Here is a 15007-nt window from a genome sequence, read left to right as displayed (position 1 = left end):
TTCTGGACCCTGATGAGGCTTGAGTATTTGGAATTTATTGTGTATGGTCATAGGCCATGACAACAGTAAACATTAGCAATATAAAATGTGTATAAGATATACAATATAAAACACACAATTCAGATTAAAACAAAGATACCAGACAAATTCTTGTAAAGAACAATGTAAATGAAACCAGCAAGAATCTCATGGTTTAATGAAGTTGATATACCTGCTGAGTATTTGTGTCCAAAACTTTTTTTCTAGAATCATAGAGTTGGAAGGGACCTCCAGGGTCATCTAGCCCAACCCCCTGCACTATGCAGGACACTCACAACTACCTACCCACCCACGGTCACCCCAGTTTCATGCCCAAGTGATCCACCTACCAAAAATCTCCAAAACCCAATCTGGCCTGGAGGAAATTCACCTACCATCCCACACTGAAGATCAGCAATTCCTTGGGTATCCAAGGAATGGTCACAAGAGTCAAACACTGGCACATCCCTTCCTGCCCACCTGCTCACAATCTGCCTAATATCAGCATTTATGTGAGATGACTATTTAGCCTTTGCTTAAAAACTTCCAAAGAAGGAGAACTCATCACCTCCAAAGCTTGTTCCACCGAGGAACCACTCCAACTATCAGGAAGTTCTTCCGGATGTTTAGCTGAAAATTATTTTGAATTAATTTCAACCTGCTGATTCTGGTCCACCCCTCTGGGGCAACAGAAAAGAACTCTGCTCCATCTTCTATATGAAAGCCCTTCCAGTATTTGAAGATGGTAATCATATCACCTCTTAGTCGCCTTCTCTCCAGGCTAAACAGACCAAGCTCCCTCAACCTTTCCTCATACAAGATGGTCTCCAAACCCCTCCCCATCTTTGTAGCCCTCCTCTGGACATGCTCTAGTTTGGCCTCTGCTTCTGGATATACTGAACCACTTACTTGGGACACAGACACTCACCAGTGCCCCCCGCCCCCCGTTGCCTTTCTGATGGCAGCAATCCACCCACAGGGAGGAAGTGTTTCTCATAGAGGAGGAGGGAGAGCAGGCACCCAACATCTTCAGGAACCAAGTCAAGGAACAAGCTCACTGTTTCTATATCTTAAGAAAACAAATCTAATTCTTTGAGTTGAAGGTAAATTTAACAGGGTCCAAAAAAGTGAGAGCTTCCTACGTACAAGCTCCAAACAGTGCACTCTCTCAGGGGAAACGCCCTCTATGGCATACTTAATCTGTTAATCCTTCCACATTTCACTTATCCATCTTCAGATGGCTCAACTTCTTTGAGTTTAGAAAGCTGGTCTTCTTCTTTGAGGAAGTATCCATGGATAAAGGAGGATCCCGGAAAACAAAGGTCTCCTCTTCTGTGTCTGGGAACTCAATAACCTCCACGGGGCTGGCTGCGTCAAGCAGAAGGTGCTCAGGAAAATATGCTGGATGGAAGACTAAGGCTTTTTCCAGAAGGGCCAGCTGGTTTTGCTTCAGCACACTGAATTCAGAAAGGTAAAAGAAACATTTCAAACATCATGGACAGAATCCAGGAGGTGAATCGACACGGCACAAATCGTGTTACTTGCAAATCAGGATGTTTGTTATTAAATGTGGTGTAACCTGAGTTGATGTAGCAGCCAGAATTTGGCACCAGGATGACCTGAGAGACTTGGATTCAAATCCTCCTCTGCCATAAAGCTCACTGGAGTGAACTGAGCCAGGCACTCGTTCTAAGAGCAATCCCCCTTATAGGGTTGTTGTGATCAAAAAGTGAGGAAGGGGAGGGCTCTGTATGCTGCCCTGAGCTCCTTGAAGGAAGAGTAGCAAGAGAAAAGGTGACATAAGTCGCTAATGACATAAGGTGACATAAGAGAAAAGGTGACATAAGAGCTAATATATTAGATTCGTTTTATTGATTAAGGGTCTACTTTACAAGTACCAACCTGTGTTGGTGGGCATGAGACTGGAGTCTTAATATGTAATTGTAACTGAATAGTTGTAAGGTGGGAAAGAGTGGCTTCAAATGGAAAAGCAGGGGTCAAGAGGGACCCCCTCCAGGCTTTCCCCCCACCATCTCTCCTCTAAGATCCTTTTCTTCTAGCAGGTCTCAAAGACTGGAAAGAAGTTTGCTTAGGGACAAAGGAGCTCAAGAAGGGGGGCTGCAGGAGCTAGAAGGGCTGGCCAATGCTTCCATGGTGTGAAATTGGTTCTGTTGAGTTGTGCTGCTGGGCACTATTTCACCGGTTCTACTGCCCCCGTAATGCCCCCTTCCTCTTGCTCAAATGGTGTTTCTGAACTTGCCATCAGTCCTCTTAAGCTGGCACTTGCCACAAGGGCACAGGGTTTTATTCCTGGGCAATAGGACAGGGCACTGGGGCTGAATCTGCACAGAGCTTTTATTCCAATCCCAGGTTGATTCAGTCCTTGCCATCTACAATGAATGCGATTTCCATTTTGATTTTGGGCAACTTAAATTTTTCATCTACAACAAGCATGATTGATCCAGAGTGACCCTACCTTTCCCCCACGATATCCTGGAGTGAATATAACCCTTGATATTTGAAAAATGGGCACGAGTAAGCATGCACTGTCTGCTTTCCCTAAAATGTTACTGAGCCTGCAACGCTGTAAAAAAAGCCCTGATTAGCCAGAGTGCCAGTTCCTGGTTCTGAGGTTGCAAGGCTTCCCTTAAAGGGGAAGCCCTAACTTCTCTCAGCAGAGATTTATTCCCCCTCCTCTGCTGTCTCCAATTCTCTCCCTCCTCTTCAAGAAAAGAAAGAAAGAGACTTCCCTAATCATGTGCAGAATACTTTTCTGTTTCAAGGGGGGGGGGGGATAAAGGAAGACCCAACTTCAAATATATCTGAATTCAGGAGGATCCACAACAGAATAAACAAAGTAAGTACAGAATCAGCCTGGTTCTGCTGTCCTTGCAGGAATCCCCCCTTGCCCCCGATTCCACTTCACAGATTTGCAGATATCACCTTAGTCCTGTGTTTGCACTGCCACAGTGGCACTGGTTCTGCTGCTTGCCTGGCAAAATGCCCCTCCCCCCTCCACATGCACTTCATTTTCTACTGCAGAGATTCTCTGGGACAATCTGCTGGGCTTGTGGTCCTATGCTCCTTCCCCCCTTGGAAGCAATGGAGGCATCTTCTTTGGGTGCCCACAGATTGGAACCCCTATTCCACTCTTTTTGAAACTTGGGGGTTTATTTATTTTTAAATGTATAGACTGCTACTCTCGGCCCAGCCAGTTCATGGTGGTTTACATTAAAAATAGAAAACCATTAAAACCCGATAAAATTAATACAGTCAAGACAATTTGGTGGCAGCAACAGTCAATACCCAACTCTCCCCTGTGGAGTCTCAACTCTTCTGCTCATAGTCACAGTGCCAGAACAGATTACCTCAGGTGATGTTTGCTGCAACCTGGTGGAAGAGCTCTGTCAGGGCCCTCAGGAGCTAGTTCTTCCGGGCAGGGGCCAGGGTGAGAGGAGAGGCTCCAGCAGGTAGTCTGCATATTCGGTGCCTCTACCTCAACCTCCCCCCCCCAACTAATGAACATGACCCAGGATATATTTGCCATTGATTTTAATGGTCTCCATAGGATATAATTGAGGATTCCTGAATATTACTAAATACCAATATCGGAATGACTTGGGAATATCAGGAAATAACTGATGTTTTTAGGTCCGATATACCCAAATCTGGAAAATAAAAGCAATGTTTTTTCTTGCATGCCCCTAACCTCTCTGTGAATCTGTGTAATCCCCTTTTAAAGCCTTTTTAAACACTCATGACCATCACCAGCTCCTCTGGCAGTGAATTTCCCAGCTTCCATATGATATATGCCCTAGAACAAAATTCATATAATTAAATCCTGGCTTTTGCATCTCATTTCCAAAGCAGGAAAGAAGCTTTTCCAGACCTTAGACCACTGTAGAGAGAATTCATTTCCCCCAAGTTGGCATTTATCATCTTTTGTTTCAGTTTGACTTCGAAGGTTTTCCATGACTGTTGGTGCCTCCTGAGGGAAAATCAGAGGAGAGGAACATGTTCCATACATTCACAGCGATAAACAGAGAAAGACCTTATTGATAAATAATTGTAATAGCAACGGAGATTCATCCCCCCTGAGAACAAAATTACAGGAGTGTTGATCATCCCCCCTCCCCCAACTTCCCTGCTGAGCCGTTCACTTTCTCCTCACATGTTGAGTGAGATGGAGGTCCCAGGCACAGGGGAATGGACAAAGCACAGCATCTCGGCAGAGGGAAAGGCCAATGGGAAGACTCTGGAGATGGGTCAGGACACAGCGGGCAGGTGCCTTCCCCCTCAAACAGGACGTGGCAGATTGGTGTGCCCTGATCTGGATGTTGCATCTGGGTTCGGAAACTAAGAGAGCCAGTGTGGTGTGGTGGCTAAGAACGGCCGTCTCCAATCTAAAGAACCGGGTTTGATTCTCCACTCCTCCTCCACAGGCAGCCAGCTGGGTGACCCTGGGCCAGTCACAGTTCTCATAGAACTCCCTAAGCCCACCTGTCTCACAGGGAAGGCAATTGTAAGCTGCTTTGAGACTCATTTGGGGAGTAAAAAGCGGGGTACCAAAGACAGCTCTTCTCAGCTCTTTTCTATTTGGGCGGGAGATAACCCAGTGAATCCAAGGTTGCCACAAAGAAGCAGGCAATGGCAGCCACCTCTGCTCTTCTCTCGCCTGGAAAACCTGAAGGCAACCAGGCAGCACTTCCCACTGCCAACACCAAAAGTAACTCTGTCAGTAGACTTCCACCCTGCAGTAAGAATATATTATCAATTCAAATCCCTGTCCCCCTTAGAAAAGGGTATCTTTACCCAGTATACTCCTTCCTTGTCTTCTTCTGTTGCTAACAGCTCTACATTTGGCCCCACATTCTTTTAAAGCACCTGGAATTTCCTGTGCAAAACACCGTCCAGTCCTCTTTTACCTCTTCTGACAGTGGCTGGCTTCCTCCCCTTGGCTTTCCCTTTTCAGGATGGCTTCAGATTTTTTATTGGGGATCAAACCCAGGATAGAAAGGAGCTCCTTTGGCGAATGTGTTGGTAGAAGCAAGTGCACGAGTCTCTCCAATGTCCCCATAGGCACAAGAGTCAATTGCGTTAAACAGGAGGCTAACTTGAGCTCCTACAATAAAATAGACAATAATGGCAATAAATCCTGCAAAACCAAGATGCATTTGTAAAACTGCACAGTGGAGGGAGGCCGATGTAATGAAAACATGGAAAATACAAGCAGTTCTTTTTTTACACAGGGACCTGGACAGTCCAGGTTAGCCTGGTCACATAAAATCTCAGAAATGAGGCAGGGTCAATCCCAGCTAATATTTGGATGGGAGACCACCAAGGAAGTCCAGTATCATCCCACAGAGGCAGCAAGCCACCTCTGAATGTATCTTGCCTTGAAAACCTTATAGGGTCACCATAAATCAGCTGTGACTTGATGGCAAAAAACAATAGGGCCATACTGTCATTAAATGGTTTTGTATATAGTGCAGCTTACTTGGGGTTCCTACTATGAAATCTGTGCATCGCATAATAAGTCATGTTTAAATGCTTATGCTCTGACTCAGATTTCTGCTTTTTTAGACTCCTAAACTCCAATCAGGAAATCCTTCCAGGGCCATTGAGAATGCCCAGGGTGTCATGAAACTCTGGTTGAGAAAGCCTGAGCTAGAGGCTATGCTATTATTTTGGGAGTGTTTTCCCCCCACAGTTTTTGTCTGATTTTCAGATTTGTTTTCTGCAAACCTGGGGCTTTTCTTAGGTTTGTAGTCTGTTTTTGGCCCCAATCTCCAGATTTAAGTATCTACAGATGAGTCAACATTGAGAATTAGATATACTGATATAGGGCAGTGAGCCACAAACTTTTTGAGCCTGTGGACACCTTTGGACACAACTACAAAATGGCCTGCACAGGGGAGGAAGAGATGTCCACAAAATGTCAAGGACCTAGAACGTGCATAACTCTAAATTTGGGGGGAGAAGTCAGTAAAATGCAAATTTTACTTGACCAAAATTGCATCTGCTAACTCATGCCCAGTGCAATTATTTAGGATAGTTTGATCTTTTACCACCAAAGGGCACCAAAATAATAAGCAACTGGACATCAGCTGTGAGGCATTTGCGAGCCACTTTGCAGACAAAATGTTGAAACTCCACCACAACCTCCCTCCAACTTTGCAGACAGTGAACTAGAGGCCCCTTGGCCGTCTCTGGAGAGTACATTGAGTAACTTCAGACGACTCACGCTGACCGAAGTGGACAAGATGTTAAAGGCAGCAAAGCTAGCCACTGCTCCTTAAACCCATACCCATCATGGCTCCTAAAAACAACTGATAGAAGAGTAGTGCCCCCCCCTTCCAGGAGACAATCAATTTCTTCCTGTTGACAGGAGAATTCCCAGAAGGGTTAAAAGAAGCAGTGGTTTGCTCACTGCTCAAAAAACCATCTTTGGACCCGCGACAGCCTTCCAACTACCGCCCCATCTCGCACTTAGCATTTCTAGGGGAGATGCTTGAAAAGACAGTTGCGGACCAACTGTCAGCATTCTTGGAAGAAGCTTTGGTCCTAGACCCATCCCAGTCAGGTGTCCGGCCTGGCCATGGGGTAGAGACAGCGCTAGTCGCCCTGAGGGATGACCTCCATCGCCAGTTGCACAAGGGCAGGGCAGCGCTGCTTGTATTATTAGACTTCTCAGCAGCATTCAACATGGTCGATCATGAGCTTCTAGCTCACTGCCTTCCCAATGCCAGAATCAGGGGAACTGCCCTCTGGTGGCTGATCTCCTTCCTCCGGGATCACGGACAAAAGGTAACACTAGGAGAAAGAACATCAAGCTGTCACCAACTGGCATGTGGAGTCCCTCAAGGGACAGTTCTCTCGCTAATTCTATTCAATATCTTTATGCACCCTCTTGCTCAACTGGTGTGGAGTTTTGGGCTGGATTGCCACCAATATGTGGATGACCCAGCTCTTCCTCCTGATGGATGGCCATCAGGACTCTCCCCCAAGACTCTCCCAGCTGTATTGTTCTGTTTTATGTGAACCGCTCTGAGCCTTTGAGGAGGGTGGTATATAAAATAAATAAATAAATAAATAAATTAATTAAATTACTCTTCAACATTTCAGGCAAAATCACTGTTTAACAGGATGCCTTTTAAAATGAACAGACTGTTTCAAAATATTTCTTGCATACACCTTCAGTCACATAGTGAAGATCCTTATGGTGTGGGGACAGCTGATGACAAAATATGTGGGTTTTTTAAAAGTAAAAAACAACCTGCATAGCCAACAGCCAGTCAGAAGCCTTCCGGGCCAAAGCTCCACCTGGCCCTGCCTGTTGCCTGAAAACACTCCTTAAGGTTAAAAAAAAATGGGCATATCCTTACCTTGGAATAAAGTGTCAAAAGGGTATCCATTTCTATGTTCTCCAGACAATTTTCAAGGACCACTAGATTATGCTGCACTTCTCTTAAACTAAAGTTTAAAAAAGCCACAATAAAAAAGTCAAAATATATCCTTCATGGGAGGCCTGTAAGATTTGCCCCAGTGATTTCTAGACTCTAAACCAGAGGCTTTCAACAAATGCCACCCACCAAATCAGTGGGTTATGCTCTAGCATTCTTTTCCACTTCCAAATTTATAGTTGCAGTGAAGGAGCAAGAGACAATCTACTATTACGGTTCATTGCTCAGCATAAGTTTCTCCTCCCATTACTCAAAAGGTGGGATCGCTGGCCATAGCTTGGTTAGCAATGGAAAATATCAAAAACATTTCCTGCTGCCAATGGGCAATGGGTAGTTCATAGCTGATGTTTTGATACTTCCTTTGGCCAGCTACTCAATTTGTTGATTAGTCCAAATATCACAACCAATCAGCCTCCAATCACTGAATTTGATTTCCATTTTGATTTTGGGCACTTTTAATTTTCCCTCTGCAACATGATTGATTTGTGGTGACCCTACCTTCCCCCCGCGATATCCTGGAGTGGATATAAGCCTTGGTATTTCAAAAACATGAGTAAATGTGCAGATTTTTGCTTTTTTCGAATTAACTCACTGCTCTGTGCTGGAGCAAAGTAGTCTTCCCTGATTAGCCAGGGTGTCAGTTCAAAGACTTTCTTGTTCCCATTTGCAAGGCTTCCCTTAGAGTGACTGCGCTCCAGAAGCCCTGATTTCTCTCAGCAAATATTTGCCTCTTATTTCCCTCTCCTCTGCTGTCTCCAATCCTCTCCTTCTCCTTTTCTGAAGAAAAGAAAGAGACTTCTGTTGCAATTAGCACCCCTCCCTATTCTGAGTTTCCCCAATCAAGTGCAGAACACTTTCTGTTTCAATTGAGGGAGGAGGGAAATAGAGGAAGATCTTTCAAATCGATCTGAATTCATCAGGATCCACAATGGAAAAAACAAAGTAAGTGCAGAATCAGCTCTGGGCTTCGGGTCCTTCTTTCACTCACTTTAATTTCAGCTTCCCTTTTCTTTATTTAGATAGTGTAATTTCTAGGTCTTCTGCCCAAGTCCTTCCCAGCCTTAGGTTATCTACTGATACCTTAGCCAAAAGATGTGGACACACTATCAAGTCCACTTCTGCTGATTTTGGCAAATAATAAAACAATCCCATGTCTGATGAGTGTCAATGAAGGTGGTACCAATGAAACTGGCCCTGAGAGAGAGAGAGAGAGAGAGAGAGAGAGAGAGAGAGAGACAGGGAGCCTCACCTTTGTCTGTGCAGGCACACCAATTGCTTGTGCTGAGTCAGTGCTTGCTGTAGGAGTACAGACACTGGTCCACCTGGATGCAATTTCTCAGTGGTGTTAGCAATGCCCACTTGATCAGAACTCCACCTCTTCATGTTCATCAGAAAAAACTGTCGTTGAGCTAACTCTTGATCCAGCAACTCATCCTCCATCTTTTTTTCCACCTCCTCAATTTCCTTTATTTTCAAAGAAAAGGACATCATGAGCACCGCCTCAGCAACACAAACGAATAGAAAAGGAAGCCTGATTCCCCACCCTTCAAAATGACTCAGCTGAAGTCAGGGAACACACATTCTTCTGCTTGCAAAATGCACCACTTTCTGGAAGGGGATTTGAGGGCTTTTTGTTTTTGTTTTGTTTTTTTGGTAGGGAGCAGGGTCTTCAAAGTAAGTGCTCCACTTTCTACAACACATTGTGAATGACCTGCCCTCCACAATGGCAGAGCTAACTGACTGCAAACCAATATTAGTGATAGGGATTAGGAAAATGGTTATTTTAAAAAGGAAAATGGTGACACTGCAACCAACCACGAACTAGTGTTGTTACTTACCCGGCTGCTCTGTTCTACAATCTTGGTCCAATTGGAGTTGGTTGGGGTCTGCAATGTGTTCAGTTCTTCCAGAAGCAAAGTGCATAATTGTACGACAGCTGTGTAAAACTCCAACGTCTCTGGTATTTTTGCAGTCTTTAGGAACTGCAGAGAAACAATGCGTTCCCCAATTTTATTCTCCAGAGCCTGCAGCTGACCTGATCTTTCCAGCTGTAGTTCGCTGAGAATCTAGAACAGAAAAAAAAACACACCAGATTTCAGATTATAGCAAGGCTGACAAAATCCTGTCAGATTCAGGTGAGTAGCAGTGTCGGTCTGAAGCAACAGAGCAGAGTTTGAGTCCAGCGGCACAAGTTACCCATTATACCCAAAATTAAACTTGGTTGGTCTTAAGGGTGCCACTGGACCCAGAAATTCCTGTCAAGTATGCCAAGAAACTGAAAATATTCATGTAGCTGCTACTGAACTGCGATTTTGGGAAAGGTAACCCAAATTTTTGTAAATGTTTCAAAGTTTCCTCCCTAAATACTCTGTCTGGCCTCAAGTATGCTGGCGCCTGGGAGGCAGCTGTCCTTGGATATGGCCGGAGAACTGTACAGTGATCTGGGTGGCCCATCTCAGTGACAAACTCTCTACCAGAGCATTGCTCCTCAGGACCAAAACGCACAAAATACATACATTTTAAAAATATACAAAAGAAAATGTACAATTAGTTAAACATATTTAAAACATTTTAAAATTACACATCTACTCTTGCCTTTAATAGTGCTCTTATGGGAAGTGTGTGTGTGTGTGTGTGTGTGTGGGGTGAGCCACTTAATTTAACCCTCACTGAGGAGAACTGTCTGGTGGCTAGAGGCAGCAGTTAGCTGTTACTGGAGATCTCAACCACAGGCCCAGTGGAGCAGCAGTTCCTGAAGAATTGTCCCAGGCCCTGTGGGGTCCTGATCTCTGGTGGCAGAGCGTTCCACCAGGCCAGTGCTCTTGATGAGGCCAATCTGACCACCCTGGGCCAGGGATCCTAAGTAGATTCTGATGACCAGATCTACACAGATGTCTCATGAGCAATGAGGCTGCAGGTCCTCCTGGATGCGAAAGAGCTATATGTGTGAGTGTGTGTGTGTGTGTGTGTGTGTGGGGCAAGTGGTGCCCCTTGAGTGACAGAGGAGGATTCCCTTTTCAGTGCTGGGATGGGGGGAGAGACTGGGCTTGGGGGACATTTGGTCACCTTCTGCCTGCCAACTCCCCCCCCCCCGCCATGTAGGGGCTGTGCTAGCTCCTCTGCCTGGCTCCCTGGCATGTGTGGCCATCATGCTCACACAGCTTTCTGGCCTCACCCACAGAGGTCAGCACTCCCTTACCGTCTCTTGAAGGATCTGGGCTTCTGGGGGGTTCACAGGGGAATATTCTACTTTGCAAAGAGCAAATAACCAAAAACATTACTATGTCACAGAAATATCAGTCAAAGCCAGATTGATGGTTAAGTGCCCTCCAATCTGAAGAGCTGGGTTTGATTCCCCACTCCTCCTCCACAAGCAGCCAGCTGGGTGACCTTGGGCTAGTCACAATCCTGTTAGAGCTGTTCTCACAGACCAGTTCTATCAGATCTCTCTCAGTGTCATGTACCTCACAGGGTGTCTGTTGTGGGGAGAGGAAAGGAAGGCAAATGTAGGCCACTTTGAGACTCCAAGTCATGAAAAACAGGGTATATAAACTAACTTTTCTTTGTATGTTTTATAATGCAAGAGGCCCTTAGATTTCAATTTAATTCTTTGTTCCTCTGCAATTTCTCAACCTGCACTCTTTTCAGTCCACTTGATACACAAATCCTGCAAAACATCTTTCCCTCTGAACTGGTGCAGTTCCCACATCTGACTGCCCATGGGAAGAGGTGGGTGGCATTCTGGGCTTTGATTTATGAAGTTCTCGTTGTCCCATCTACAGAAGAATAACAGCCTTCTGGCAAACCCACTGTAGTCCTGTCCTTGCCTGCTCCATAATTAATCTCTGGCAGTCCCTTCTCCCTGAGGATAATCCAGGGTTTGGGTCTGCAATTCTGCATGTGGCTCAGCTGCAGGTGGGGCCAGTAAAGACTGGTAAAGAGCCATTTTCAGCATTCCTTTGGCCCTCCCACATTTTGGTGCTAAAAGCAAATCCTTGGAACAGGAAAAAGGAAAATTATTTGAAAGGGAAAAGACAAGTGAGAAACAATTTGATCTTAAACCATAAAAGTTTTCTTTGTGAGCATGTAACGCAATAAGCAGAGTGATAATTTTCTACATCAAGAAGAGTTGGTTCTTATATGCCGCTTTTCTCTACCTGAAGGAGTCTCAAAGCAGCTTACATTCGCCTTGCCTTTCCTCTCCCCACAACAGACACCCTGTGAGGGAGGTGAGGCTGAGAGGCCCCTGATATTACTGAGGAAGAAGAAGAGTTGGCCATTGCATGGATCACAGAAGAGTGACCGTTGCATGGATCACAGTGGCTAGGTGTTCCGAAGACAGGTAGGGGCACTAGTAGCCGGGCCTGGTGAAGATGAAAAAAAGCTGTCTGGGTTACTTTCGTGACTTGAGCCTCCATAGACTGGGAGGCATCAAAAGTCACTCCCAAGTTCCTGACCACTGGTGTAGATGTTAATTGTACACCATTCAGGCATGGGAGGCGCACTTCCTGGTCCTGCCCTCTTCTGCCCAGCCACAGGACCTCCGTCTTGGAGGGGTCTTGGAGTCTCAAAGTGGCTTACAGTTGCCTTCCCTTTCCTCTCCCCACAACAGACACCCTGTGAGGGAGGGGAGGCTGAGAGAGCCCTGAGATTACTGAGGAAGAAGAAGAGTTGGTTCTTATATGCCACTTTTCTTTACCCGAAGGAGTCTCAAAGGGGCTTCCATTCGCCTTCCCTTTCCTCTCCCCACAACAGACACCCTGTGAGGGAGGTGAGGCTGAGAGGCCCCTGATATTACTGAGGAAGAAGAAGAGTTGGCCATTGCATGGATCACAGAAGAGTGACCGTTGCATGGATCACAGTGGCTAGGTGTTCCGAAGACAGGTAGGGGCACTAGTAGCCGGGCCTGGTGAAGATGAAAAAAAGCTGTCTGGGTTACTTTCGTGACTTGAGCCTCCATAGACTGGGAGGCATCAAAAGTCACTCCCAAGTTCCTGACCACTGGTGTAGATGTTAATTGTACACCATTCAGGCATGGGAGGCGCACTTCCTGGTCCTGCCCTCTTCTGCCCAGCCACAGGACCTCCGTCTTGGAGGGGTCTTGGAGTCTCAAAGTGGCTTACAGTTGCCTTCCCTTTCCTCTCCCCACAACAGACACCCTGTGAGGGAGGGGAGGCTGAGAGAGCCCTGAGATTACTGAGGAAGAAGAAGAGTTGGTTCTTATATGCCACTTTTCTTTACCCGAAGGAGTCTCAAAGGGGCTTCCATTTGCCTTCCCTTTCCTCTCCCCACAACAGACACCCTGTGAGGGAGGTGAGGCTGAGAGGCCCCTGATATTACTGAGTAAGAAGAAGAGTTGGTTCTTAGATGCCGCTTTTCTCTAACCAAAGGAGTCTCAAAGTGGCTTACAGTCGCCTTCCCTTTCCTCTCCCCAGCACAGACACCCTGTGAGGGAAGTGGGGCTGAGAGAGCTGGCTGTGGAGGGGGAGGGGGGAATCAAACCCAGGTCTCCAACTCAGAAGATGTAGCTCTTAACCACTCCACTAAGCTGGTTTTCAGACTGTCAAAAATTGCCACTGCTGACTATATTTCAAGTCACCATGGTGGGCATTGGGAAAAGTTTTCAATTAGCAATAATCATACCTCGGACTAACCTACCATGCTGCTACTGCCATGACTTCTCTTCCTATTCAACAAATCAACTCCTTTTTGCTATGATTAGCCCATTTACTAAAACAGTAAAAAAGACAATATACTGTTGGTACTATACATCGTTCCATGTAATTTGTATTATATAATGTTCAATGTAAACCGTCCAGAGCTGCAAAGAAATGGGCGGTATAAAATTCTAAATAAATAAAATAAATAAATAAATAAATAAATAAATAAATATGCCAAAAGCATCGAAACTGAACATGTGCGCTTATTCTGCTGTCTGTTCTTCAGAGGGCTTCTCTCGCCTTGAAGATCTTATGAGGCTGCGACTTGAGAGCCCTTTCCACCCCCACCCCCATGCTCGCTTGGCTCTGCTTTGCACAGAAACCTCAGCTGGGTCACAGCCAAATATTCTCTGCACCATGCAGACATTTAGGAAAGACTCTTTTGTGACAGCAGATCCTCAAGATTACAGATCATGGCAGTTGCAGGTGTGCGTTCTTCGCCCGGCCCAGGCCGACAGACTTCTTGGACCCAACATCCCTGTACCATCCCTGTGACCAGACTCAAGCCCAGGTTCACAGCCTCTACCCCAAGTACAGGGTGACAGTCTCAATAAAGGAACACGAAGGTTTGTGCCAGAACTTCTGTTATGGCTCCCGGCCTTCTGCTTTGGAGGCGGCTGCTGGGGAAACTGAGCACAGCCCTTGATTGCCATCACCTTGTTCTCATATTGCTCTGTGACAGATTCCTCATAGATGTGAATCTTTTTCTCTAAAGATGTCTTTAGATTATCTATCTTATTTTGACTCCTCATTTTTCTTCTGCCTTCAGGCTCTTGCTGAAAGAAAAGGGGAAGGGGAGGAGAAGAAGTCAGTTCTCAACATCCAAGTCAGAGTTACGGCTATTATTACTTTAACACACATCTCCTCAAAAGCAAGAAGTAACACATTTAGAGAGAGCCAGCTCAGTATAGTGGTTAGGAGTGCAGACTTCTAATCTGGCGAGCCGGGTTCAATTCCCTGCTCTCTCGCGTGCAGCCAGTTTGGTGACCTTGGGCTCACTATGGCACTGAGAAAACTGTTCTGACCAAGCAGGAATCTCAGGGCTCTCTCAGCCTCACCCACCTCACAGGGTGTCTGCTGTGGGGAGAGGAAAGGGAAGGCGACTGTAAGCCGCTTTGAGCCTCCTTTGGGTAGAGAAAAGTGGCATATAAGAACCAACTCTTCCTCTTCCTCAGTAATTTCAGGGCTCTCTCAGCCTCACCCACCTCACAGGGTGTCTGTTGTGGGGAGAGGAAAGGGAAGGCAAATGGAAGCCGCTTTGAGACTCCTTCTCAAAGTGGCTGGATGGCTCAGGCAGAGTCGCCTGAAACTCAACCCCTCCAAGACGGAGGTCCTGTGGCTGGGCAGAAGAGGGCAGGACCAGGAAGTGCGCCTCCCATGCCTGAATGGTGTACAATTAACATCTACACCAGTGGTCAGGAACTTGGGAGTGACTGTTGATGCCTCCCTGTCTATGGAGGCTCAAGACACGAAAGTAGCCCAGCTGGCTTTTTTTCATCTTCGCCAGGCCCGGCTACTAGCGACCTACATGTCCTCGGAACACCTAGCCACCCGAGAGTGCTCAAAGACCTCTCGGGTGCATTTCATGATAGCCCTCTTTAGGTATTTGAAAGGTTGTCACTTTGAGGAGGGCAGGATGCTGTTTCCGTTGGCTGCAGAGGAAAGGACACGCAGTAATGGATTTAAACTACAAGTATAACGATATAGGCTAGATATCAGGAAACAAATTTTCACAGTTAGAGTAGTTCAGCAATGTTGAGCAGGGGTTGGACTAGATGGCCTGTATGACCACTTCCTATTCTATGA

At 46.0% G+C, this 15007-nt stretch overlaps 1 protein-coding gene and 1 pseudogene across 5 annotated transcripts in view; both read right to left on the bottom strand.

Annotated features, from left to right (window-relative positions):
- Positions 1–15007, bottom strand: part of EVC2 (EvC ciliary complex subunit 2) — a 90699-nt gene continuing 75692 nt past the window's right edge. For 4 of the 5 annotated variants that reach the window (XM_077300720.1, XM_077300723.1, XM_077300721.1 and 1 more), the window contains exons 16-22: positions 13858–13977; positions 9320–9547; positions 8731–8945; positions 7404–7491; positions 4944–5140; positions 3908–4006; positions 1–1475 (exon numbers count right to left, since the gene is read on the bottom strand). In XM_077300720.1, the coding sequence (XP_077156835.1) occupies positions 1238–1475; positions 3908–4006; positions 4944–5140; positions 7404–7491; positions 8731–8945; positions 9320–9547; positions 13858–13977 (1185 nt within the window). In that variant the 3' untranslated portion in view covers positions 1–1237. Of the gene's footprint in view, positions 1476–3907; positions 4007–4943; positions 5141–7403; positions 7492–8730; positions 8946–9319; positions 9548–13857; positions 13978–15007 lie in introns of those variants that run through there. The other variant, XM_077300725.1, reaches the window with a different exon arrangement.
- On the bottom strand, positions 13029–13160 carry LOC143820079 (U4 spliceosomal RNA; annotated as a pseudogene).

The sequence above is a fragment of the Paroedura picta genome, chromosome 10 (assembly GCF_049243985.1).
Source record: "Paroedura picta isolate Pp20150507F chromosome 10, Ppicta_v3.0, whole genome shotgun sequence".
In the NCBI taxonomy this organism is placed as follows: Eukaryota; Metazoa; Chordata; class Lepidosauria; order Squamata; family Gekkonidae; genus Paroedura; species Paroedura picta.
The sequence above is the reverse complement of the archived record's forward strand: the minus strand, read 5'-3'. Positions and strand labels throughout refer to the sequence as shown.